The sequence below is a fragment of the Oncorhynchus nerka genome, linkage group LG6 (assembly GCF_034236695.1).
Source record: "Oncorhynchus nerka isolate Pitt River linkage group LG6, Oner_Uvic_2.0, whole genome shotgun sequence".
NCBI lineage: Eukaryota > Metazoa > Chordata > Actinopteri > Salmoniformes > Salmonidae > Oncorhynchus > Oncorhynchus nerka.
Genome location: NC_088401.1, coordinates 28,192,405 through 28,217,850, shown reverse-complemented (window position 1 = coordinate 28,217,850; position 25,446 = coordinate 28,192,405). Strand labels below are relative to the sequence as shown.

General features: G+C 44.0%; 1 protein-coding gene across 1 annotated transcript in view; it reads right to left on the bottom strand.

The window, feature by feature from the left end:
* lg6h8orf34 (linkage group 6 C8orf34 homolog) overlaps positions 1-15,034 on the bottom strand; it is a 172,052-nt gene extending 157,018 nt beyond the window's left edge. Inside the window, 1 exon segment of the mRNA XM_029661256.2 lies at positions 14,714-15,034. Within this exon segment, the coding sequence (XP_029517116.2) occupies positions 14,714-14,782 (69 nt within the window). The 5' untranslated portion in view covers positions 14,783-15,034.
* Between the last annotated feature and the right edge of the window lie 10,412 nt (positions 15,035-25,446).

Sequence of the window (25,446 nt, the reverse complement as noted above, 5' to 3'; positions counted from 1 at the left end):
CTTCGATTTTGACCGTACGCCGATCAAATCAAATGGCATTGGTCTCATACACATGGTTAGCAGATTTGAATGCGAGTGTAGAAAAAATGCTTCTGCTTCTAGCTCCGACAGTTCAGTAATATCTAACAAGTAATCTAACAGTTCCCCCAACAACTACCTAACACACACAAATCTAAAGGGGTGAATGAGAATATGTACATATAAGTACATAGATGAGCGATAGGCAAGGTGCAATACGTGGTATAAAATACAGTATATACATGTGATATGAATAATGTAAGATATGTAAACGTTATTAAAGTGCCATTATTTAAAGTGCCATTGTATAAAGTGACTAGTGATACATTTATTAAGATAAGCAGAGTAAGGTGTTTACATGACTATTGCATAATCTGCCTACTGCCATAATCAGACTAATATCAAAGTATTATTGCGCATGTAAACTTACTCAGTCACTGATCAGTCTATGCTATGGATCACTAACAGAGTACACTCTTAGAAAAAAGGGTTCCAAAAGGGTACTCCTATGGGGACAGGGTACTCCTATGGGGACAGGGTACTCCTATGGGGACAGCCAGAGAACTCTTTCAGATTCTAGATATCCCCTTTTTCTCAGAGTGTAGTGTAGCATAAGCAGCATAAAGTACAACCTGTGGGCTTCACAGCCCAATCACTTTCTCACACACACTCAGTCTCTCTGCCTCCTATCAGTTACCCAGAAAAGCAGAAGATCAATAGAGGTCAGAGACTGATGCTGTTACTCTGAGTGACCTCTTTATAGAGCTGTGTTTGTTGAGACCCTGGAGATGCTGAGCACACATTACATTTCATTTACATTTAAGTCATTTAGCAGACGCTCTTATCCAGAGCGACTTACAAATTGGTGCGTTCACCTTATGACATCCAGTGGAACAGCCACTTTACAATAGTGCATCTAAATCTTTTAAGGGGGGGGGGGGGTGGGGGGGGTGAGAAGGATTACTTTATCCTATCCTAGGTATTCCTTAAAGAGGTGGGGTTTCAGGTGTCTCCGGAAGGTGGTGATTGACTCCGCTGTCCTGGCGTCGCACACACACACACAATGTAGTACAACTGAACGTAGATGAGGTTAGAGTGGAGATGAGAGTATCGAATCCCATGAACCCTGTCAGGGATGTGGGTACACTATTTTCTTGGGAACTGCAAACTACTGTAGGATCAAATCCACATGCAATACAGTTAATGCTACATGTTGTTTACTGTGTGTGTGTGTGTGTGTGTGTGTGGTGTGGTTCATACTTATGCTACTCGTGTTCATGGGTTGCTATAATGCTGATATTGTAGAATCTACTGCAATGCATCACAATTCAGTACATTAAATCATCTAAAAAGGAAATGAAAAATGGGAAGTCAGTGGAAAGTGTGAACGCTCATCGCGAGTTCAACAATGAACTGAACAAGACTTTAGTTCTCAATAGATAATTAAGTATTTATTTCCAAAAGATTAAAGTTTTCTGTCAGCTACACATTTGCATTGTCCGTGTCCTGAGGCTAGTAAAACTTTCCCTGATAAACACAGTCATTCATTAAGCAGGCGCTTCCTCCTGGGGAGAACTGAACAGAACTGTAGGCTGTGTCTCAAATGGCACCCTATTCCCCACGGGCTTTGGTCAAAAGGAGTGCACTACGAAAAGGAATAGTGTGTCATTTGGGACACACACTAAAGCTCACAGCTAAATCCCATCCACTGAAACATGTACAGTTTATCTCATTAAGAAGACTTCACCAGTGAAACAAACTAAGAGGCAAAGCCAACGTTCTCTGGGGAATTGGCTATGTTCAGTGCTTTCTGTTTCCTCTATTGTATCATCTATTTATAACAATCCCTCTATTCAAACATAAAACCCGAGGTGACCTAATTGGATGGATTTGATTGACAGATCATGGTAGGAACTATTATAATTCCAAGTTTCAGACACACAGAACCAAAGCCTAACACCTTTTATCCACCCTCCCATTTCACTACTTACTCTGCCACCTAATTGGCACCCTATTCCCTAACAGTGCACTACTTTTGACCAGGGCCAATAGGGATCTAGTCAAAAGTAGTGCACTATATATGAAACAGGGTGACATTTGGAACTTAACCTTCATATACAGTTGGCCCTTTTCCTTTTCATGCATCAATTATACTGCACAGTGGAAATAGAAATAACAGTGGGTGTCATATAAGAGCTCTGAGGGAACATTAAAAAGGACAGAGTTTTTAGTGACTGCTAAATAATTGGGAAGAGTAGGTGTTTGATTGGAAGAGACTAGTAGCTCATTCTCCCAAAGGACAGGCGGGAATATGCCATGGCATATAATTAATAGTTGCATTTCCACAATTATTCTGGAGTGGAGCTCCAAGTTTTGGAAGACAAATACCTTCTCTCTTTTCAATATCTTAGTGTAATATTAAATTATACGGTTGACAGGGTCATTTCAAGTAACAGTTTTATTAGTTGGGAGCAAATACCGATGAGTTGACTCACAAATATTGAAACTGACACACAGGCCTACACAGTTAAAGCTCAATGAACGTTGCTCTCATCTACCTTGCCATTCCTATAGCGCTAGATTTGCCAGATGAGCTCAGTCATTGACATGTCAGAGCTCTGATGATTGTGTCAGAGTGTTATGTCCATAGTATCACACATACTCCAAACGTTCTTTAATAACCTTGAAAGAGACACTTGGGGGATGTGTCCCAAATGGTACCTTGATCCATATATAATGCCCTCCTTTTGACCAGAGCCCTCTATAAGAAATAGGTGGCCATTTGGGACACATATTTGAATCATGACGCAGGTGGATTACATAGAGTACACACAGTATCACTAGTTACAGCCATTGATTTGACAGGGTAGAGGTGGATAAATGACCGTTTATAATATCACTGCACTCCTCCAACATCTACTCTGAGAGAGATTGTTGTTACTGTTGTCCCGTTGACAACATTGATTATTTTAATTATGTTAACATTGTAAATCTCCAAAGTAAGCTTTAGCAATATGTACGTTGTAACGTCATGCCAAAAAAGCAAATTTAATTTAATTGAAAGAGAGAGAGAAAGGGTGAGAGAAAGAGGGAGGAAGGGGGAGAGAGAGAGAGCAAGAGAGAGAGGGGGAAAGATAGCGACAGGGGGTGAAGAAGAGAGAGAGATAGAGAAAGAAAGAGAATGAAAGAAAGTGAGAGAGGGAGAGAAAGAACGAGAGAGGGAGGGAGAAAGAGAACAATGACGGCGGGGACCATCTTTCAGGTGGAGTCTACTGCCTACTGTACATGCATACTGAACGCAGGATGACCTCATTGTGGGGTTGACGTGGAGACCAAGGAGGAGGGGGGGTCATATTCCTACAACACACCTTAGAGAGCCACACACACACACAACTCAGAGAGACACGAAACCAACCAGCCCTTATCATGAAATACCCTCCTGCAAGCCACAATCAATACCCTGGATTCCCTGGGCACAGTAAAGTCCAATGTTCTGAAAGAGGGAAACACAGAGAGAGGGAACACACAAAGAGAGAGAGAGTGAGAGAAACAGAGAGAGAAACAGAGAGAGGCAGAAACAACACACCTAAAAGAGACATAAAACCAAGTCTTTATGTCATGAAATACCCTCCTAGAACTGCAAGTCACAATCAATAAGTTGTGCAATGTCCTGCAAACAGACATGGTTAAAATGGCACTGTTGTCTTGTTAAGGTTGTGCCATTAACATGTTACTGTAGAGAGCCAGGACAGAAGTCTTCCTGAAGAAAACCATTTATAACAATGAAACAACAGTAGTGAAATAGAGATAGGCTTTCTCATCAAAATGTCAGTCAGATACATTCTGTGCTATGCGACACCGCAAAGACCCAAGCCGACACACACACGCAGACACACATGTACTCATGCACTATATTCACAGAATTCTGTAAGGTGTGTTAACATGACATAGACTCTGATATGATCAAGAAGCATATGTCCCAAATGGCACTGGTCATGTCCATGTAAATGTACCCATGAGCACCAACATGTGACGTTCATAGGAGTATATCAAATTGGGTGTCAAAAAAAGTCTATATTTTGGGAAAATGAAGGCAAACATTTTTAAACATTGTAATTAACATCTACCAGAAATAGTATTTCAAAGGCATTAGAGATACTTCAACACACAATAATGTTGAAGTAAATACCTGTCAACTAATGTCAACACGTATATTTAGTTTTGGAGAAATGATTTGCTTTTTTTAAATTTAAAGAACATTGCTTCCTACCTTTTATTTTTGCCACCAAAAACCCACCTGGCTTTAAGATATTTTCTAATGTCTCTCCCTCACCATGAGGGAGGAAAATGAAAGTTCACAGAAGTGACACGTAAAGGTAGACCTGCCAATTAGTTAGTGTTTTTACTGATATAAAATGTTTTATGAATAATTTTTTAAGTGATTAAAATTTGTAATTCTGTTACTAAATCGTTAACAGAGTTACTGAAAAATCTGTAATGTTATTACAGCAATTTAATAAGCTACAATGGGAAATCATAATAATCACAAACCACAGTCGACCACCTGCTACTGTCCTGTCTTCCACTGGCATACTGTTATGTTCAGCTGATAACTGGTTTCTTTCTCTTTCTGTCGTCTGGCGGTCGAAGCGTGCGTGTTTAATAAACAATCTGGAAAACACCTCCCTCTCTCTGCCTCTATTATCTCTGTCCAGTTATGTTACCTCTCCGGGCTCTTACTGACACCTACCCATAAGCCCCCTCTCTTCCCATTTACTGTGACCAGCATCCTCACCCACTGAGCACCGACCGACACCGGACGTCCATGGACGTTGAAAAGTGGTCACATTTTTGTCAGTCAGCCCTGGCCTCGATTTCAACATCCACAGGCGTCGTGTCGGTCGATTTCAATGTCTACAGATGTGTTTGTTTAGCATTACATTTTTAAAGGGAACAATCGGATTCTCAGCGTAATTCCATTATTGTGGAATGACCACACCTTATTGCCGATATAATAGTGCTACTTTGGACCAAAGCTATACAGCAAAGGTAACTGAACTAAATGACTATCGTAGCAGTCATTTCTGTCATCATGAAGTGCTTTGAGAGGCTAGTTAAGGATCTTATCACCTCCACCTTACCTGACACCCTAGACCCACTTCAATTTGCATACCACCCCAATAGATCCACAGATGATGGAATCGCAATCAATGTAGATATTCGGGTGGCCATTTGATTAATTGTTCAGCAGTCTTATGGCTTGGGGCTAGAAGCTATTAAGGAGCCTTTTGGACCTAGACTTGGCGCTCTGGTACCGCTTGCTATGCTGTAGCAGAGAGAAAAGTCTATGACTTGGGTGACTGGAGTCTTTTACCATTTTTTGGGCCTTCCTCTGAGACCACCTAGTATATAGGTCCTGGATGGCAGGAAACTTGGTCCCAGTGATGTTCTGGGCCGAATGCACTACCTTCTGTAGCACCTTACAGTCGAATGCAGAGCAGTTGCTGTACCAGGTGGTGATATAACCACTCAGGATGCTCTCGGTGGTGCAGCTGTATAACCTTTTGAGGATCTGTGGACCCATGCCAAATCTTTTTTTTTTCTCCTGAGGGGGAAAAGGTGTTGTCGTCCACTCTTCATGATTGTCTTGGTGTGTTCGGACCATGATCGCTTGTTGGAGATGTGGACACCAAGGAACTTGAAACTCTGGACCCGCTCCACTACAGCCCCATCAACGTTAATGGAGGCCTGTTCCGCCCTCCTTTTCCTGTATTCAAGCCTGGCAGATGTGTTGCTGCCTACCTTTACAACCTGGGGTGGCCCGTCCGGAAATCCTGGATCCAGTTGCAGAGGGAGGTGTTTAGTCCCAGGGTCCTTAGAAAGTGAAGAGCTTTGTGGGCACTATGGAGATGAACGCTGAGCTGCAGTCAATGAACAGCATTCTCACGTAGGTGTTCCTTTTGTCCAGGAGGGAAAGGTCAGTGTGGAGTGTGATTGAGGGGCGATAGTCATTTAGGCAGTTTACCTTCGCTTTCTTGAGCACAGGGACTATGGTGGTCTGTTAGAAAGATGTAGTAGGTATTGTAGACTCGGGAGAGATTGAAAATGTCAGTGAAGACACTTGCCAGTTGGTCCACGCATGCTCTGAGTAAAAGTCTTGGTAATCCATCTGGCCCCGCAGCCTTGTGAATGTTGACCTGTTTAAAGGTCTTGCTCACAGCAGCTACAGAGAGCGTGATCACACAGTCGCCCGGAACAGCCGGTGATCTCATGCATGCTTTAGTGTTGCTTGCCTCATAGCGATCATGAAAGGCATTTAGCTGTTCATTGACTTCAACATCATAGTAACATCATTAAACCCAGGACCCTGCGTCTGAACCCCGCCCTGTGCAACTAAGTCCTGGACTTCCTGACGGGCCGCCCCCAGGTGGAGAAGGTAAAAAACAACACCTCCACTACATTAATCGTCAACACAGGGGCCCCACAGGGGTATGTGCACAGCCCCCTTCGATACTCCCTGTTCACCCATGACTGCATGACCACGCACGCCTCCAACTCAATCATCAAGTTTGCAGATGACACAACAGTAGTAGGCCTGATTACCAACAATGGCAAGACAGCCTACAGGGAGGAGGTGAGGGCCCTGGTGGAGTGGTGCCAGGAAAATAACCTCTCCCTCAAAGTCAACAAAACAAAGGTCCTGATCGTGCACTTCAGGAGACAACAGAGAGAGCACCTCCCTATTCACATCAACGGGACTGCAGTGGAGAAGGTGAAAAACTTCAAGTTCCTCGGCATACACATCACTGACAGTCTGAAATGGTTCACCCACACAGAGCCTCAGGAGGCTGAAGAAATTCTAATTGGCCCCTAAGACCATCACAAACTTTTACAGATGAACAATTGAGAGCATCCTGTCGGGCTGTATCACCGCCTGGTACGGCAACTGCACCGCCCGCAATCATCAAGGACATCAATCACCCGAGGCACGGCCTGTACACTCAGACATCATCCAGCTTCTATCTCAAGGCCCTCAGAATGTTAAATTGTGATCACTAGCCGGCTACCACCCAGGTACTCAACACTGCACCTTAGAAGCTGCTGCCCTGTGTACATAGACATGGAATCACTGGTCACTTTAATAATGTTTACATACGGTTTAATTCATTTCATATGTATATACTGTTTTTTTGTCAATGCCACTCAGACATTGCTAGCCCTAATATTTATGTGTTTCTTAATTCCATTATTTTACTTTTGGATTTGTGTGTATTGTTGTGAATTGCACTGTTGGAGCTAGGAACACAAGCATTTTGCTACATCCACAATAACATCTACTAAATATGTGTATGTGACCAATAAAATTAGATTTGAATAGGGTGCCATTTTGGGACGCATCCTCAGTCTTAGATGCATTTTACTGAACACTGGGGGGTCCATATGACAAAAGCTTGTTTGAGTTTACAAACTCAGCTTTCAAGGGAATCAGCTACAAACACCTTAACCTAAGGTAGCAGGCACAAAATAAACGCCTGAGCGGAGTTGGCACATCCGGTATCCAGGAGAAAAGGAAGCTAAATTGAATTAGCTGTATCCTTGAAAACCGGATACATCCGGTTGTTGGCAACTCTGTTAAGGGTGCAAACACCTAGACACATACTCATCTCTTTAATCATTTCTGATAGCTACGCTGGGTTTCATGTCTTCCTTCCTTCACTACATATGAACTCTATATTCACTCATCATGTCACAGAGAGTGAGAGAGAGCAAAGAGGGTAGAGAAACAGAGAGATAGAAAACGAGAGGCAAGAAACAGAGATGAAGAGGTAAAGGGAGAGATGAACAGAGCGAAAGAAAGAAGAAAGAGAAAAAATGCAAAGAGACCGAGAGAGGGTGTCTCTCATAATGACAGCCAGGCAGGTCTGTTTGTCTGAGTCAGAATTGATGCGAGCGTCAGAATGTACAGTTGAAGTCGGAAGTTTACATACACTTAGGTTGGGGTCATTAAATCTTGTTTTTCAATCACTCCACAAATTTCTTGCTAACAAACTATAGTTTCGGCAGATCGGTTAGGACATCTACTTTGTGCATTACACAAGTCATTTTTCCAACAATTGATTACAGACAGATTATTCCACTTATAATTCACTGTATCACAATTCCAGTGGGTCAGAACTTTACATACACTAAGTTGACTGTGCCTTTAAACAGCTTGGAAAATTCCAGAAAATTATGACATGGCTTTAGAAGCGGTGTACCTATGGATGTATTTCAAGGCCTACCTTCAAACTCAGTGCCTCTTTGCTTGACATCATGGGAAAATCAAAAGAAATCAGCCAAGACCTCAGGAAAAACAATTGAAACCTCCACAAGTTTGATTCATCCTTGGGAGTAATATCCAAACACCTGAAGGTACCACGTTCATCTGTACAAACAATAGTATGCAAGTGGGACACCATGGGACCACGCAGCCGTCATACCACTCAGGAAGGAGACGCGTTCTGTATCCTAGAGATGAATGTACTTTGGTGCAAAAAGTGCAAATTAATACAAGAACAACACAAAGGACCTTGTGAAGATGCTGGAGGAAACAGGTACAAAAATATCTATATCCACAGTAAAACAAGTCATATATCGACATAACCTGAAAGGCCGCTCAGCAATGAAAAAGCCACTATTCCAAAACCTCCATAAAAAAAAGCCAAACTACGGTTTGAAACAGCATATGGGGACAAAGATCGTACTTTTTGGAGAAATGTCCTCTGGTCTGATGAAACAAAAATAGAACTGTTTGGCCATAATGAAAATCGTTATGTTTGGAGGAAAAAGTGGGAGGCTTGCAAGCCAAAGAACACCATCCCAAACGTGAAGTCATCCCAACCGGGAAATGATGTGGATATATTGAAGCAGCATCTCAAGACAGTCAGGAAGTTAAAGCTTGGTGGCAAATCGGTCTTCCAAATGGACAATGACTCCAAGCATACTTCAAAAGTTGTGGCAAAATGGCTTAAGGACAACAAAGTCAAGGTATTGGAGTGGCCATCACAAAGCCAGACCTCAAAATCTGTGAGCAGAACTGAAAAAGCGTGTACAAACCTGACTCAGTTACACCAGCTCTGTCAGGAGGAATGGGCCAAAATTCACCCAACTTATTGTGGGAAGCTTGTGGAAGGCCACCCAAAACATTTAACCCAAGTTAAACAATTTAAAGGCAATGCTACCAAATACTAATTGAGTGTATGTAAACTTCTGACCCACTGGGAATGTGATGAAAGAAGTAAAATCAGAAATATATAATTCTCTGTACTATTATTCTGACATTTCACATTCTAAAATAAAGTGGTGATCCTAACTGACCTAAAACAGAGAATTCTTACCAGGATTAAATGTCAGGAATTGTGAAAAACTGCATTTGGCTAAGGTGTATGTAAACTTCCGACTTCAACTCTATGTCAGTGTACAGCGCTAGTCACTATGCTAGCAAGGAGCAGTGATGTGAGTGTACAGCTCTATAGTCGCTACGTTAGCAGTCAAAATGTATGTGAGTGTGCACCTATATAGTCGCTACCCTAGCAGGGAGCACTGTTGTGAGTGTACAGCACAACAGTCACTGCCCTAACAGTCAGAATTGTATTTTAGCGCTATGCTAGCAAGGAGCAGTGATGTGTACATTTCAATAGTCACTATGCTAGCAGTCAGAATTGTTGAGTTTACAGAGCTATACTCGCTACGCTAGCAGGGAGCAGTGATGTGAGTGTACAGCGCTATAGTCACAACACTAACAGAGAGCAGTGATGTCAGTGCACAGCACTATAGTCGCTTCGTTAGCAATCAGAATTGATGTGAGTCTACAGGTCTATAGTCGCTACACTAGCAGAGAGCAGCGATGTCAGTGTACAGCGCTATAGTTGCTACGCTAGCAGGGAGCAGTTATGCCAGTGCTATAATATCTAGGCTAGCAGTCAGAATTTATGTGAGTGTACAGAGCTATAGCCGCTACGCTAGCAGGGAGCAGTGATGTGAGTTAACAGCTCTATAGTCACGCTAGCAGGGAGCAGTGATTTGAGTTTAAAGCTCTGTAGTCACGCAAGCAGGAAGCAGTGATGTGAGTTTATAGCTCTATAGTCATTACACTAGCAGGGAGCAGTGATTTGAGTTCAAAGCTCTATAGTCACGCTAGCAGGGAGCAGTGATGTGAGTTTATAGCTCTATAGTCATTACACTAGCAGGGAGCAGTGATTTGAGTTTAAAGCTCTATAGTCACGCTAGCAGGGAGCAGTGATGTGAGTTTATAGCTCTATAGTCATTACACTAGCAGGGAGCAGTGATTTGAGTTAAAGCTCTATAGTCACGCTAGCAGGGAGCAGTGATTTGAGTTTATAGCTCTATAGTCACGCTAGCAGGAAGCAGTGATGTGAGTTTATAGCTCTATAGTCATTACACTAGCAGGGAGCAGTGATTTGAGTTCAAAGCTCTATAGTCACGCTAGCAGGGAGCAGTGATGTGAGTTTATAGCTCTATAGTCATTACACTAGCAGGGAGCAGTGATTTGAGTTTAAAGCTCTATAGTCACGCTAGCAGGGAGCAGTGATTTGAGTTTATAGCTCTATAGTCACGCTAGCAGGAAGCAGTGATGTGAGTTTATAGCTCTATAGTCACGCTAGCAGGAAGCAGTGATGTGAGTTTACAGCTCTATAGTCACGCTAGCAGGAAGCAGTGATGTGAGTTTACAGCTCTATAGTCACGCTAGCAGGAAGCAGTGATGTGAGTTTACAGCTCTATAGTCACGCTAGCAGGAAGCAGTGATGTGAGTTTACAGCTCTATAGTCACGCTAGCAGGAAGCAGTGATGTGAGTTTATAGCTCTATAGTCACGCTAGCAGGAAGCAGTGATGTGAGTTTATAGCTCTATAGTCATGCTAGCAGGGAGCAGTGATTTGAGTTTATAGCTCTATGTCACGCTAGCAGGGAGCAGTGATGTGAGTTTATAGCTCTATAGTCATGCTAGCAGGGAGCAGTGATGTGAGTTTATAGCTCTATAGTCATTAAACTAGCAGGAAGCAGTGATGTGAGTTTATAGCTCTATAGTCATTACACTAGCAGGGAGCAGTGATGTGAGTTTTTATTTATAGCTACACAGGAAGTGATGTGAGTTTATAGCTCTATAGATGTGAGTTTATAGTTTATCTATAGTCACACTAGCAGGGAGCAGTGATGTGAGTTTATAGCTCTATAGTCATTACACTAGCAGGGAGCAGTGATGTGAGTTTATAGCTCTATAGTCACGCTAGCAGGGAGCAGTGATGTGAGTTTATAGCTCTATAGTCATTACACTAGCAGGGAGCAGTGATGTGAGTTTATAGCTCTATAGTCACGCTAGCAGGGAGCAGTGATGTGAGTTTATAGCTCTATAGTCACGCTAGCAGGAAGCAGTGATGTGAGTTTATAGCTCTATAGTCATTACACTAGCAGGGAGCAGTGATGTGAGTTTATAGCTCCATAGTCATTACACTAGCAGGGAGCAGTGATGTGAGTTTATAGCTTTATAGTCATTACACTAGCAGGGAGCAGTGATGTGAGTTTATAGCTCTATAGTCATTACACTAGCAGGGAGCAGTGATGTGAGTTTATAGCTCTATAGTCACGCTAGCAGGGAGCAGTGATGTGAGTTTATAAAGCGCTAAGAATGGTCGTTCTCAACTAACATCAAGGCGGTGGCCCGTTCCTAGTACGACCCGTCCTAATCCAGGCACTTGTCATCTCCCGTCTGGATTACTGCAACTCGCTGTTGGCTGGGCTCCCTGCCTGTGCCATTAAACCCCTACAACTCATCCAGAACGCCGCAGCCCGTCTGGTGCTGCTCGCATCCGCTACAAGACCATGGTGCTTGCCTACGGAGCTGTGAGGGGAACGGCACCTCAGTACCTCCAGGCTCTGATCAGGCCCTACACCCAAACAAGGGCACTGCGTTCATCCACCTCTGGCCTGCTCGCCTCCCTACCACTGAGGAAGTACAGTTCCCGCTCAGCCCAGTCAAAACTGTTCGCTGCTCTGGCCCCCAATGGTGGAACAAACTCCCTAGCAGGACAGCGGAGTCAATCACCACCTTAACATGCTTTAAGGTGTGATGTAATCCCTCTCACCCCCTCCCCTGAAAAGATTTAGATGCACTACTGTTCCACTGGAGGTAAGGTGAATGCACCATTCGCTCTGGATAAGAGCGTCTGCTAAATGACTTAAATGTAAAATGTAAATGTTTATAAAGCTATAGTCGCTACGTTAGCAGCTGTCCACTGTGCTGGGCTGGCTGGCCCGGGCCACTCTTTGATACTAGCCAGCACTGATTAACATGCAGTGTGATGTGTGTGTGTGTTGCTACATTCGCAGCTCAGTGGAAAGGACGACCTGATCAGAAGTTTGTGACACACCTGCATGAGGACACACACACACACACACACAGTGCATGTACAACCACCACACACAGATATACATACTTGTACACACGCTCATGCATTGCTCTCTGTCTCTCATTCTGTCTTTCTACGTCTCTCTCTATCTGTATCTCTTTCTCTCGCTCTCTCTCTCTCTTAACCTCCCACAAAAACATGTCCCGGGCGCAACACAACACACACTCAGTTTTGTTACCGCAGATGGTGTATGTGTGTGTGTGGAGGAGCCTCGGGAGAAACAGTCTGTGTTTGTGCGGCGTCGGTGTCTCCCTAGCATCTGAGGGTTAATCTCCCCATCTGACCCTCTAATTAGATATGACTCTACCGTCTACACAACCAGCAGGACTGACTCTTCTAGCTGGGATATCATACCAACAGTCTACAGAAACAGCGGTGTGTCCCAAATGGCACCATATCCACGACATAGGGTTCCATTTGGGATGCAAACAGGCATGACTGACTCTTCTAGCTGGGATATCATACCAACACAGTCTAGAGAAACAGCCGATGTGTCCCAAATGGCACCATCTCTGCTACATAGGGTTCAATTTGGGATGCAAACAGGCATGACTGACTCTTCTAGCTGGGATATCATACCAACACAGTCTAGAGAAACAGCCAATGTGTCCCAAATGGCACCATCTCTGCTACATAGGGTTCCATTTGGGATGCAAACAGGCATGACTGACTCTTCTAGCTGGGATATCATACCAACACAGTCTAGAGAAACAGCCAATGTGTCCCAAATGGCACCATCTCTGCTACATAGGGTTCCATTTGGGAAGCAAACAAGCATGACTGACCCTTTTTATCATACCAACATGATGGGGTGTGGTAAGCACAACTGTCGTTATAGTAACTCAGACTGATACATTTAAAGGAGGAATCTACCAGAATAAAACCAGTTATTATGCTGCTACCAACTGGGCACAGACGTCATTTTGGATTTAATTTTGGTTGAGTTGTCAACTAACGTGAAATCAACAAAACATTTCACCATTCCATTGGATTTAGTTAAAAAGTTGGGTGAAAATTCATCACATTGAATTTCTTTGGTTGAAATGGCATTGAAACAATGTTGATTCAACCAGTTTTGCCTAGTGGGTAGTCATTATGCGCTACTGTAAAACTGTATCTGTAGCTGTATAGCTGTGGTAGTCAATACTGTCATTAACTCAGACTGATACACAACATTCAAACAGACGTCAATGAAAACCAGAAGACAACAGATTCCCACAGACATGCAAACCTTCCCACACACTTAAATCAGTACCCCTTCAGGCAGATGCCTTGCAGCAATTCTCTCTTTATTCTGCACATCTGCATGTTCCAACTCAGCCTATATACTGTACGATAGCACCTACATTAACTCCCTACACAAACAGAAAGGTGGCTAGGTAGAGAACAACACTCTCCAGCCAAACAGCCATATAGATGCAGTACACTCTTTTAATATGGTCAGACGGTAGAACAGGCAATGATCTCAAGTCAAACATTACTGTAGCAGGTGAAATGCAATGATCATTTTGTGATGAAGGATGAGTGAGATGATTTACCTAATAATGTATCCTTCCATTCTATTAGACTATGTCTCACTTTTAATAGTGCTTTTGTCTATAAAAACAAAGCATTATTGCTTCTCTTCAGTGAACATTTGTGCCGCTTGGAACCTCCAAGCACAGTGTCAGTGTGATACCTCAGTTTATCCCGACCGCTTTTACCTAGAGATCCACAGAATGATATTGCCCACTTTGTGCTGCCTGTAAACCCGTCGGGACCTTTCAGAAACATCTCTCTCTTTCTAATCATAGGGGGTGGATGCCTACGACCAGGACATGCATGCTTGGTAACCAGGGAAAGTATGCGACAAGACAACCACTACTGGCTACCTTATAATGATATTTTTCCAATAGCTACATTTACAGAGAGTGGGTTTCGTACTACAATCTTGCAGGCAGATCGAATCTGTGATGATGATCGTTATCAGGCAGAAAGGGGTGCGCTCTCTGTATTTTCCAATTCAATGCCGGGAGAGGGTCTTGTAATTTCCATACATGTATAACCTAGTTTTTATATTTAATAGTACGCGCTTTCATGTAGGCTATTTTATCAATCTAAGTTTCTACATTGAAACCAAAGCATAGCCTTACGATGCGGATAAATTGCAGGCTTGCAGCAAAACATGCGTGTCCCATTCAATGCCATGCACAGGTGAAATATGCTAGTTGAAATGAAGAATGCACTAACCTCAAACAGCGGTCCAATTTTATTTTTCTCCAGATAGGACTGAATTCTTGTCTGCTGTTGAGACGCCATGAAGAAACTATACGTCTTGCATTAAACGTAAATGATTTGAAAATAAACGTTGGGGCAATCCCATACATTCATTAAAATAGGTAGCCTATACGAGAGTCGAATTCAAACACCTTTAAGAACTACAACTGTAGCCAAGTGCACACAGCGAGAGATAACCGCACCAGATATACAGTAGGGGCGTCAAGAGCGGTGGGTTTGCTTCACCGCACCGCGCATAGTGGAAAGTAGCAAGTGGAAAGTAGCAGGTACTCTCGCGCTGCGCTTCGCTCTACTTGGTTTACTACACAGTAGCACCGGACCATGCTCAGCGCGACGCTTGAGTGGCTCCCTAGCGACCGCTTCATGCTCCAAGCCAATGGCAAAGATAGTTACTTGACAGTGATTAGGGATCTTTCGCTCATTGGCTGAGAGTGGTATCAGTGGATGAGAGGGTCCCTCCTCCAGATTGTTTACCTATCTCGCAGTATTTAAAGGTCCGGACGGAAGACAGATGTGAGAAACAGCACAGTGCGGTTTTTCGCGCAGCTGTACTGACTGTAGGCTCAGGCTAGGGCTAAACAGGTGTGCTTGTTCAAAGTTTGGCCGGGGCATGATTCGCATAGTTAGTTCTTAAAATGCGCTGGTGCGCACTCCTCCTGTCATGTAACCTACAAATGTTTTGCACGTGCTTATGCATAAGAGGGAAACAGATGTCACCAGCCTAATTGCTTGCCAATGCCATGTATCTTTATGTGGGTGGACTGAGATCCTTGGAAGATTGTGGAAAGGCACCAGACCGGCAGTGTGTTGTTTGTGGTGAGACTTTGTGTTTGAAATAATAGGGTGCCCTTTGGGACAAGCCTCTGCCTGGACTTTTGTTGGGCAGGCAATGAGAAAACTGGGTGATCTGTGGTCTAGGAAGAAGAATTCATCCTGGGAAGTCTGCTGCAGACTGCATTGACAGAGACAGAGAAACAGACAGACAAACAGAGTGTGTTTGTGGGGGTAAGAGAGAGACTGAGAAACAGTGATACCATTACAGAAAAAACACATGAATTTCACATGTGATCTTGTGTGATCTCATGTGAAGTTAATGTGATAACATGTGACAATATGTAAAGCAACATGTGAAAACATAAAACTGCTTGACAACATTTTAGCACGTGAGAACACGATCTCGTGAAATGGGATGCAAAATGTCAATATGTGATATCATGACACTACACGTGACATTTGAGCACGTGAAAACCCAGCTGTCAAATGTCATTTAGAATATTTTATTTTGTAAGGCATAATTGACATTAATTCAATTTACACAGTCATGGTCCCCTGCCGGTTTTGTCTAGTTCCCGTTTGTTCCAGGGGTGTCCCCAAGGACGTACTTAGAATGTTATGTCATGATTCCCTGGAGGCTTTTGTCTAGTTGCGATGAAAATATGGTAAATCAAAAAGTAGTTGATGCATTGTTTTAAAGCAACATTTGGCTGTTAATGGACAATATTGCTGTAATTTGGGAATGAACTACTCTGGAGATTTGAACTCACAACTTCTTGGTTTCTAGCTACTGGAAGTTCCTGCTGTGCCACCAGGTCTGTGGACATTATGGGGATTGGCAAGAATACATTTATTTTTTACAAAATGTATTTAATTGTTTTACCCTCTTTTCTCCCCAATTTTGTGGTATCCAATTGGTAGTTACAGTCTTGTCCCATCGCTGCAACTCCCTAATGGACTTGGGAGAGGCGAAGGTCGAGAGCCATGTGTCCTCGGAAACACAACCCAGCTAAGCCACACTGCTTCTTGAAACACTGCTCGCTTAACCCGGAAGCCAGCCGCACCAATGTGTCAGAGGAAACACCGTACACCTGGCAACTGTGTCAGGGTGCATTGCGGCCCACCACAGGAGTCGCTAGGGCACGATGGGACAAGAACATCCCTGACGGCCAAACCCTCCCCTAACCCGGACAACGCTGGGCCAATTGTGCGCCAACCCATGGGTCGTGGCCGGCTGTGTCAGAGCTTGGACTCAAACACATAATCTCTAGTAGCACCGCTAGCACTGTGAGGCAGTGCGTTAGACCACTGCTCCACTCGGGAGGTTCAAGAATACATTTCTGCACTTCGCCTAATGTTGCAGTAAAAATAAAGTACATGTACACAACAACTTGAAAGTGTTTGTATTTTTGTACTTTTACCCCTTTTTCGTGGTATCCAATCGGTAATTACAGTCTTGTCCCATCTCTGCGACTCCAGTGCGGACTCAGGATAGGCGGAGGTCGAGAGCCATGCGTCCTTGGAAACACAACCGTGCCAAGCCGCACTGCTTCTTGACACACTGCTCGCTTAACCCGGAAGCCAACCGCACCAATGTGTCGAAGGAAATACCGTACAACTGGCGACAGAAGTCAGCTTGCAGGTGCCCGGCCCGCAGGTGCCCGGCCCACAAGGAGTCGGGAGAGCATGATGGGACAAGGACATCCCGGCCATACAAACTCTACTCTAGCCCGGGCGACGCTGGGCCAATTGTGTGCTGCCTCATGGGTCTCCCGGTCTGCGATGCAGTGCCTTAGAATGCTGCGCCACTCGGGAGGCCCAACTTAAAGATGTTTTCTATAAAATGACAGTTTGCTGCTGTATTAGAATTTCAATAAGTGTAAATAAATCTTGTATACATTTGTACTGTGATCACACAGCCTTAAATGGGATGTGAACTCTCTGTTCCACGGGTGATGTGGAGGTAAACCCAGGCCCTGCATGTCCCCAGGCACCCTCATTTGTTGACTTCTGTGATCGAAAAAGCCTTGGTTTCATGCATGTCAACATCAGAAGCCGCCTCCCTAAGTTTGTTTTACTCACTGCTTTAGCACACTCTGCTAACCCTGATGTCCTTGCCGTGTCTGAATCCTGGCTCAGGAAGGCCACCAAAAATTCAGAGATTTCCATACCCAACTTTAACATCTTCCGTCAAGGTAGAACTGCCAAAGGGGGAGGAGTTGCAGTCTACTGCAGAGATAGCCTGCAAAGTAATGTCATACTTTCCAGGTCCATACCCAAACAGTTCGAACTACTAATTCTGAAAATTACTCTCTCCAGAAATAAGTCTCTCACTGTTGCCGCCTGCTACCGACCCCCCTCAGCTCCCAGCTGTGCCCTGGACACCATTTGTGAACTGATTGCCCCCCATCTAGCTTCAGAGTTTGTTCTGTTAGGTGACCTAAACTGGGATATGCTTAACACCCCGGCAGTCCTACAATCTAAGCTAGATGCCCTCAATCTCACACAAATCATCAAGGAACCCACCAGGTACAACCCTAACTCTGTAAGCAAGGGCACCCTCATAGACGTCATCCTGACCAACTGGCCCTCCAAATACACCTCCGCTGTCTTCAACCAGGATCTCAGCGACCACTGCCTCATTGCCTGTATCCGCTGCGGTGCCGCAGTCAAACGACCACCCCTCATCACTGTCAAACGCTTCCTAAAACACTTCTGTGAGCAGGCCTTTCTAATCGACCTGACCCGGGTATCCTTGAAGGACATTGACCTCATCCCGTCAGTTGAGGATGCCTGGTCATTCTTTAAGAGTAACTTCCTCACCATTTTAGATAAGCATGCTCCGTTCAAAAAATGCAGAACTAAGAACAGATACAGCCCTTGGTTCACTCCAGACCTGACTGCCCTCGACCAGCACAAAAACATCCTGTGGCGGACTGCAATAGCATCGAACAGTCCCCGCGATATGCAACTGTTCATGGAAGTCAGGAACCAATACACGCAGTCAGTCAGGAAAGCTAAGGCCAGCTTCTTCAGGCAGAAGTTTGCATCCTGTAGCTCCAACTCCAAAAAGTTCTGGGACACTGTGAAGTCCATGGAGAACAAGAGCACCTCCTCCCAGCTGCCCACTGCACTGAGGCTAAGGAACACGGTCACCACCGACAAATCCATGATTATCGAAAACTTCAACAAGCATTTCTCAACGGCTGGCCATGCCTTCCGCCTGGCTACTCCTACCTCGGCCAACAGCTCCGGCCCCCCCGCAGCTCCTCGCCCAAGCCTCTCCAGGTTCTCCTTTACCCAAATCCAGATAGCAGATGTTCTGAAAGAGCTGCAAAACCTGAACCCGTATAAATCAGCTGGGCTTGACAATCTGGACCCTCTATTTCTGAAACTATCCGCCGCCATTGTCGCAACCCCTATTACCAGCCTGTTCAACCTCTCTTTCATATCGTCTGAGATCCCCAAGGATTGGAAAGCTGCCGCAGTCATCCCCCTCTTCAAAGGGGGAGACACCCTGGACCCAAACTGTTACAGACCTATATCCATTCTGCCCTGCCTATCTAAGGTCTTCGAAAGCCAAGTCAACAAACAGGTCACTGACCATCTCGAATCCCACCGTACCTTCTCCGCTATGCAATCTGGTTTCCGAGCCGGTCACGGGTACACCTCAGCCACACTCAAGGTACTAAACGACATCATAACCGCCATCGATAAAAGACAGTACTGTGCAGCCGTCTTCATCGACCTTGCCAAGGCTTTCGACTCTGCCAATCCCCATATTCTTATCGGCAGACTCAGTAGCCTCGGTTTTTCGGATGACTGCCTTGCCTGGTTCACCAATTACTTTGCAGACGGAGTTCAGTGTGTCAAATCGGAGGGCATGCTGTCCGGTCCTCTGGCAGTCTCTATGGGGGTGCCACAGGGTTCAATTCTCGGGCCGACTCTTTTCTCTGTATATATCAATGATGTTGCTCTTGCTGCGGGCGATTCCCTGATCCACCTCTACGCAGACGACACCATTCTATATACTTTCGGCCCGTCATTGGACACTGTGCTATCTAACCTCCAAACGAGCTTCAATGCCATACAACACTCCTTCCGTGGCCTCCAACTGCTCTTAAACGCTAGTAAAACCAAATGCATGCTTTTCAACCGATCGCTGCCTGCACCCGCATGCCCGACTAGCATCACCACACTGGATGGTTCCGACCTTGAATATGTGGACACCTATAAGTACCTAGGTGTCTGGCTAGACTGCAAACTCTCCTTCCAGACCCATATCAAACATCTCCAAGAGTCGGCTTTCTATTCCGCAACAAAGCCTCCTTCACTCACGCTGCCAAGCTTACCCTAGTAAAACTGACTATCCTACCGATCCTCGACTTCGGCGATGTCATCTACAAAATTGCTTCCAACACTCTTCTCAGCAAACTGGATGCAGTTTATCACAGTGCCATCCGTTTTGTCACTAAAGCACCTTATACTACCCACCACTGCGACTTGTATGCTCTAGTCGGCTGGCCCTCGCTACATATTCATTGCCAGACCCACTGGCTCCAGGTCATCTACAAGGCCATGCTAGGTAAAGCTCCGCCTTATCTCAGTTCACTGGTCACGATGGCAACACCCATCCGTAGCACGCGCTCCAGCAGGTGTATCTCACTGATCATCCCTAAAGCCAACACCTCATTCGGCCGCCTTTCGTTCCAGTACTCTGCTGCCTGTGACTGGAACGAATTGCAAAAATCGCTGAAGCTGGAGACTTTTATCTCCCTCACCAACTTCAAACATCTGCTATCTGAGCAGCTAACCGATCGCTGCAGCTCTACATAATCTATTGGTAAACAGCCCCCCCATTTTCACCTACCTCATCCCCACAGTTTTTATTTATTTACTTTTCTGCTCTTTTGCACACCAATATCTCTACCTGTACATGATCATCTGATCATTTATCACTCCAGTGTTAATCTGCAATATTGTAATTATTCGCCTACCTCCTCATGCCTTTTGCCCACATTGTATATAGACTCCCCCTTTTTTTCTACTGTGTTATTGACTTGTTAATTGTTTACTCCATGTGTAACTCTGTGTTGTCTGTTCACACTGCTATGCTTTATCTTGGCCAGGTCGCAGTTGCAAATGAGAACTTGTTCTCAACTAGCCTACCTGGTTAAATAAAGGTGAAATAAATCAAATAAAAAACTCATAAACTCTTGGTCGCTAGCAATCTGAAATGTCCTGCTATGGTGCAGCTACAACACCAGCTTCTGTGAGCGTAAAAGAGATGCAAAATGTCAGTAACCTATGGGACACTTTGCTGCCATTAGCAATCTTGCCAGTAACCTACTGAACCTTCTCTGACTCCTCTGTTGGCAACATGCACATTGGTTACTGAATGGCAGCATACTTTAACAGCGGCAGCCTATCAGAAGATTTTAGGCGTGGCTTATTCTAGGCGTGGCTTCCAGCTATTTTATTTGGTCTCCCATAATAGGGAATGTCATCCCAGTTAATTTGGTCTGTTCATAATCATTTAAAACATTCTGCAGCCTTGTTAAAAGCTGACATTTCTATATCTGACACCAAATAACCATAAAATAATTTGACTCAAGAAACTGCTTCAACATATAAAATGTTGAATTCCACCCTGTAGTGCAGTCTTGTTTAGACCTCAACTCAGGTATTCCCATCTGGCATTGTGTAGACTTTAGTTTTTCAGCACCTACTGTGCTCTTGTGGAAGTATTCCACAGCTGCTTTCACTTTGTCCACAGTGGACTGTATCACCTTCAGAGCATATCTTACAAATCAGGTTGATTGTGTGGGCAAGACATGGATGATGGGTCCATTTTAACATTTTCATGGCTTTGTTTATGTTAGCTGCATTGTCGCTAACACAACGGACCACTTTTCCATCTACTTGCCATTCTCTGGCCAATCACAACAGTTCCTCTGCCAAGTTCTCTGAGGTGTGTCTGTCTGTGAACTCAAAGCAGTCCAGAGGACAGCTAGACATTGAAAAATCTTCAATGAAGTGACATGTAACTGACATGTAAGAAGTGGTTACCCTTGATGTCCAGCAGTCAGTGGTAAGACAAACTGCAGTAGCTTTTTGAACTCTTTCCCGCACTGAAGGCTGTGTGCTCTTGTACAGTTGTGGAATAAGTGATTTTTGAAAGGGTTTTCCTGCTTGGAATTGTGTACATTGGATTTAGACTTTTGCTATAATTTCTAAAACCTCTGTCCTCCACGATCGAAAATGGCTGGAAATCGGTGGCAATCATTTTAGCCAATGCAATATCAATTTGGCCTTGTTTTGCTACAGACATAGATTTTCACATAAACTGGTCCATAGAAGACTGCGCTGCTGTGGGTCGCAGAGTAGGCCTACTGAACTGAGTGGATACCTCTCCACGTGTGAAGGTGCTGGCTCCACCACTGTCACTAGCAGGCCCGCTAGTTTCTCGAAGCTCTGCTACAGCTAACTTCACAGTTGGGTGCACAGTTCGCATATGCCGGTGTAGGTTGTGTGTAGAACCAGCTTTATATGAGATTTGTTTTTGCAAATTCTACACTGTGCTCTAACATTGTCTACATTATTAAAATGCATCCAAATACTACTGTGCTTCCGACTCATTTTCCAGCAGTTGTCTTCACAGCTGTCCTCCTTCTCTCTCCTCGGCTGCTAACTGTGTGACTGTGAGTGAGTTGGCTCGGTCCTCCCTCACGCAACTTCGGTTCTTTGGTTGACACTGCGTGTCTTATTGACATGAACAACAGGTGAGGCTGTTAATCTGAGCAGACAGTCAGAACAAATGTGTGCGCTTGAGCATTTAGGCCTATACTTTTTTTTTCATTCTTTAAATGAGTTAATTCTATTCATTTATATCTTTTGATTATTGATATCTTCATTTTTTTGTATTTTTATAAATAGAATTGGATCGTCTGATATGCGAGCCGCCTCCCAACATTCACCTACAAGAACCAGCTCTTAGAGCCGACTCGTTCGCGAACGACCCATCACTAATAGCTAGTAACCATGTAATTGTACTACTCACTTTCCCCCCAGACCATCAGGTCACTGAGTGTAATTGATTAGCTACAGTAACTCACTGTGAATTTTACAATAATCCACTTGTAACTACTGTATACTGAACAAAAATATAAACGCAACGTGCAACAATTTCAAAGATTTGACTGAGTTACAGTTCATATAAGGAAATCAGTCAATTTAAATAAATTCATTCAATAGGCCCTAATCTATGGACTTCACATCACTGGGATTACAGATCTGCCTCTGTTGGTGTCAGGTAGTTTTTTAAAAACGGTAGGGGTGTGGATCAGAAAACCAGTCAGTATCTGGTGTGACCACCATTTGCCTCATGCAGCGCGACACATCTCCTTCGCATAGAGTTGATCAGGCTGTTGAATGTGGAATGTTGTCCCACACCTCTTAGTGGCTGTGCACAGTTGCTGGATATTGGCGTGAACTGGAACACGATGTGGTACACATCGATCCAGAGCATTCCAAACATGCTCAACCGGTGACATGTCTGGTGAGTATACAGGCCATGGAAGAACTGGGACATTTTCAGCTTCCAGGAATTGTGTTCAGATCCTTGCGACATGGGGCCGTGCATTATCATGCTGAAACATGAGGTGATGGCGACAGATGAATGGCACGACAATGGGATTCAGGATCTCGCCACGGTATATATGTGCATCTAAATACCCATCATTAAAACATGGTTCTATTCGTTGTCCGTAGTTTATCCTTGCCCATACCATAACCCCACAACCATCATCCAGCCATTCTGTTCACAACATTGACATCAGCAAAACGCTCGCCCACACGACCCCATACGTGAAGAGCACAGTTCTCCATCATGCCAGTGGCCATCAAAGGTGACATACGATACCGAACTGCAGTCAGGTCAAGATACAGGTGAGGACGACGAGCACGCATTTGTTAAAATAGCCAGACTGGCTGGTCTCAGATGATCCTGCAGATGAAGAAGCCGGATGTGGAGGTCCTGGACTGGTGTGGTTACATGTGGTCTGCGGTTGTAAAATGGGCTGGCATGGTTGTGAGGCCAGGTGGACGTACTGACAAATTCTCTGGCAATAGCTCTGGTGGACATTCCTACAGTCAGCATGCCAATTGCACTCTCCCTCAAAACTTGAGACATCTTTGGCATTGTGTTGTGTGACAAAACTGCACGTTTTAGAGATGGCCTTTTATTGTCCCCAGCACAAGGTGAACCTGTGTAATGATCATGCTGTTTAATCAGCTTCTTGATATGCCACACCTGCCAGGTGAAAGGATTATTTTAGCAAAGGATAAATGCTCACTAGAAAATTAGAGAGACAATTTCTGGGATCTTTTATTTCATCTCATGGAACATGTTGCATATGTATTTTTGTTCAGTATAGTTGAGAGTAAATGATTGAAAATTAAACATGACCTTCCTGTGAACCAGCTGCCATTGAGCTACTGGAAAATGCACAGTAACCTCTTAATAGTGTGGCTCTTGATTGTCACAAGTTCTTATTAAAAAAAACTGCAGTACTGACAATGTCAAAAGAGGTGCTCTACTTTAAACAACATAATGATAAAACCACTTAAACTGCTACAACATTGCCAGTGAAGGTTGGCACAAATATATTTTAGACCATGCCCCCAAATATGCTAATGAGCCCCCACCAGCACATTGGCTGCACCGATGTTTCAAAGTGCAGTAATAATTGTACCTAATGCTACATTCGTAACCAAGTGGGAAGTGGGAAAAATCCACTTGAGCGGCACTCCAACTGGTAATTACTAGAGGGAAATTAGTATCATTTTGGAGGTGAAACTGCGTTAGCGCTGTCAAATCCACAACCATCTCCCGTCATTATATCTGAAGTGGAAATAGCCATTGGCTGTACAGAGCTGCATTAAGAGGAATCCCATGCAGCCTTGTTTACTATCTGGAACATTGGAATGTGATACGTAATCTACACCACGATAAGGCTGATAGAAATTCTTATTATTTCCTTTCATGATTTTCAATTTGAGTGTCATTGTTTCTATATAGCCTACACTTTCTCGTTATGAGCTTCTAACGAGAGTAGGATGGCTGTGGCTTTGTGACAATGACCACACGAGCAGCTGCTCACCCATTTGACAGCTCGAACACAGTTACAACTGCCATACCACCAAAACACCAGCTATGCAGGTGTCAGCTTTCACGTGTTTATGCTTGATCTGATTTAATCTAGGCCTTAATGTTGTGGCCCTGAGCACTGCTACTTTTTAGTTGGTGTTGTCAGATAGTCACACAATTATTGATTTGATTAGTACAGGAATGTATTCTTGCCAATAAATCTGTGGCCGATCTCTGTCATGGCCACAGACCTGGTGGCGAAGCAGGAAATTCAGGTTGCTGTCATCTAAGAGGTAGTTCAACTCCCGGGTGTGGTAGCGTCCCAAGTGTGCCAACCAATGCGGAGGTCAAATCCATTTAAGTTCCAGTCAATTCAAAAAGTAAACCAAATTATAATTCTTAACTTTCCGCTATTTTAATAATTAAATTAGAATTGATGTGTACTTCCTGAATATAGTTGTTGTGTATTTACTGAGAAAATACAGTGCAGCTGTAGAAAGACATTAACATATGTTTCCACTGTTCTCACCGCAACTCAGTAGCCGGTAACTTACCATAAAATGACCGTGATTTTAAAAAACAGTTTGTGCCATAACCGCATCTAAAGTATCCTATAGGTTTAAATGTAATTGCAAATGAGGCATGCCAAGTTCATTTGCAGGACGTATCAAAAAGGACCCAAATGCATTGAGATTGAAAGTAAATATATAGCAAAACACTAATACGGTAAGTATCCTATTACTGTAGTATTGTACTGTATAAC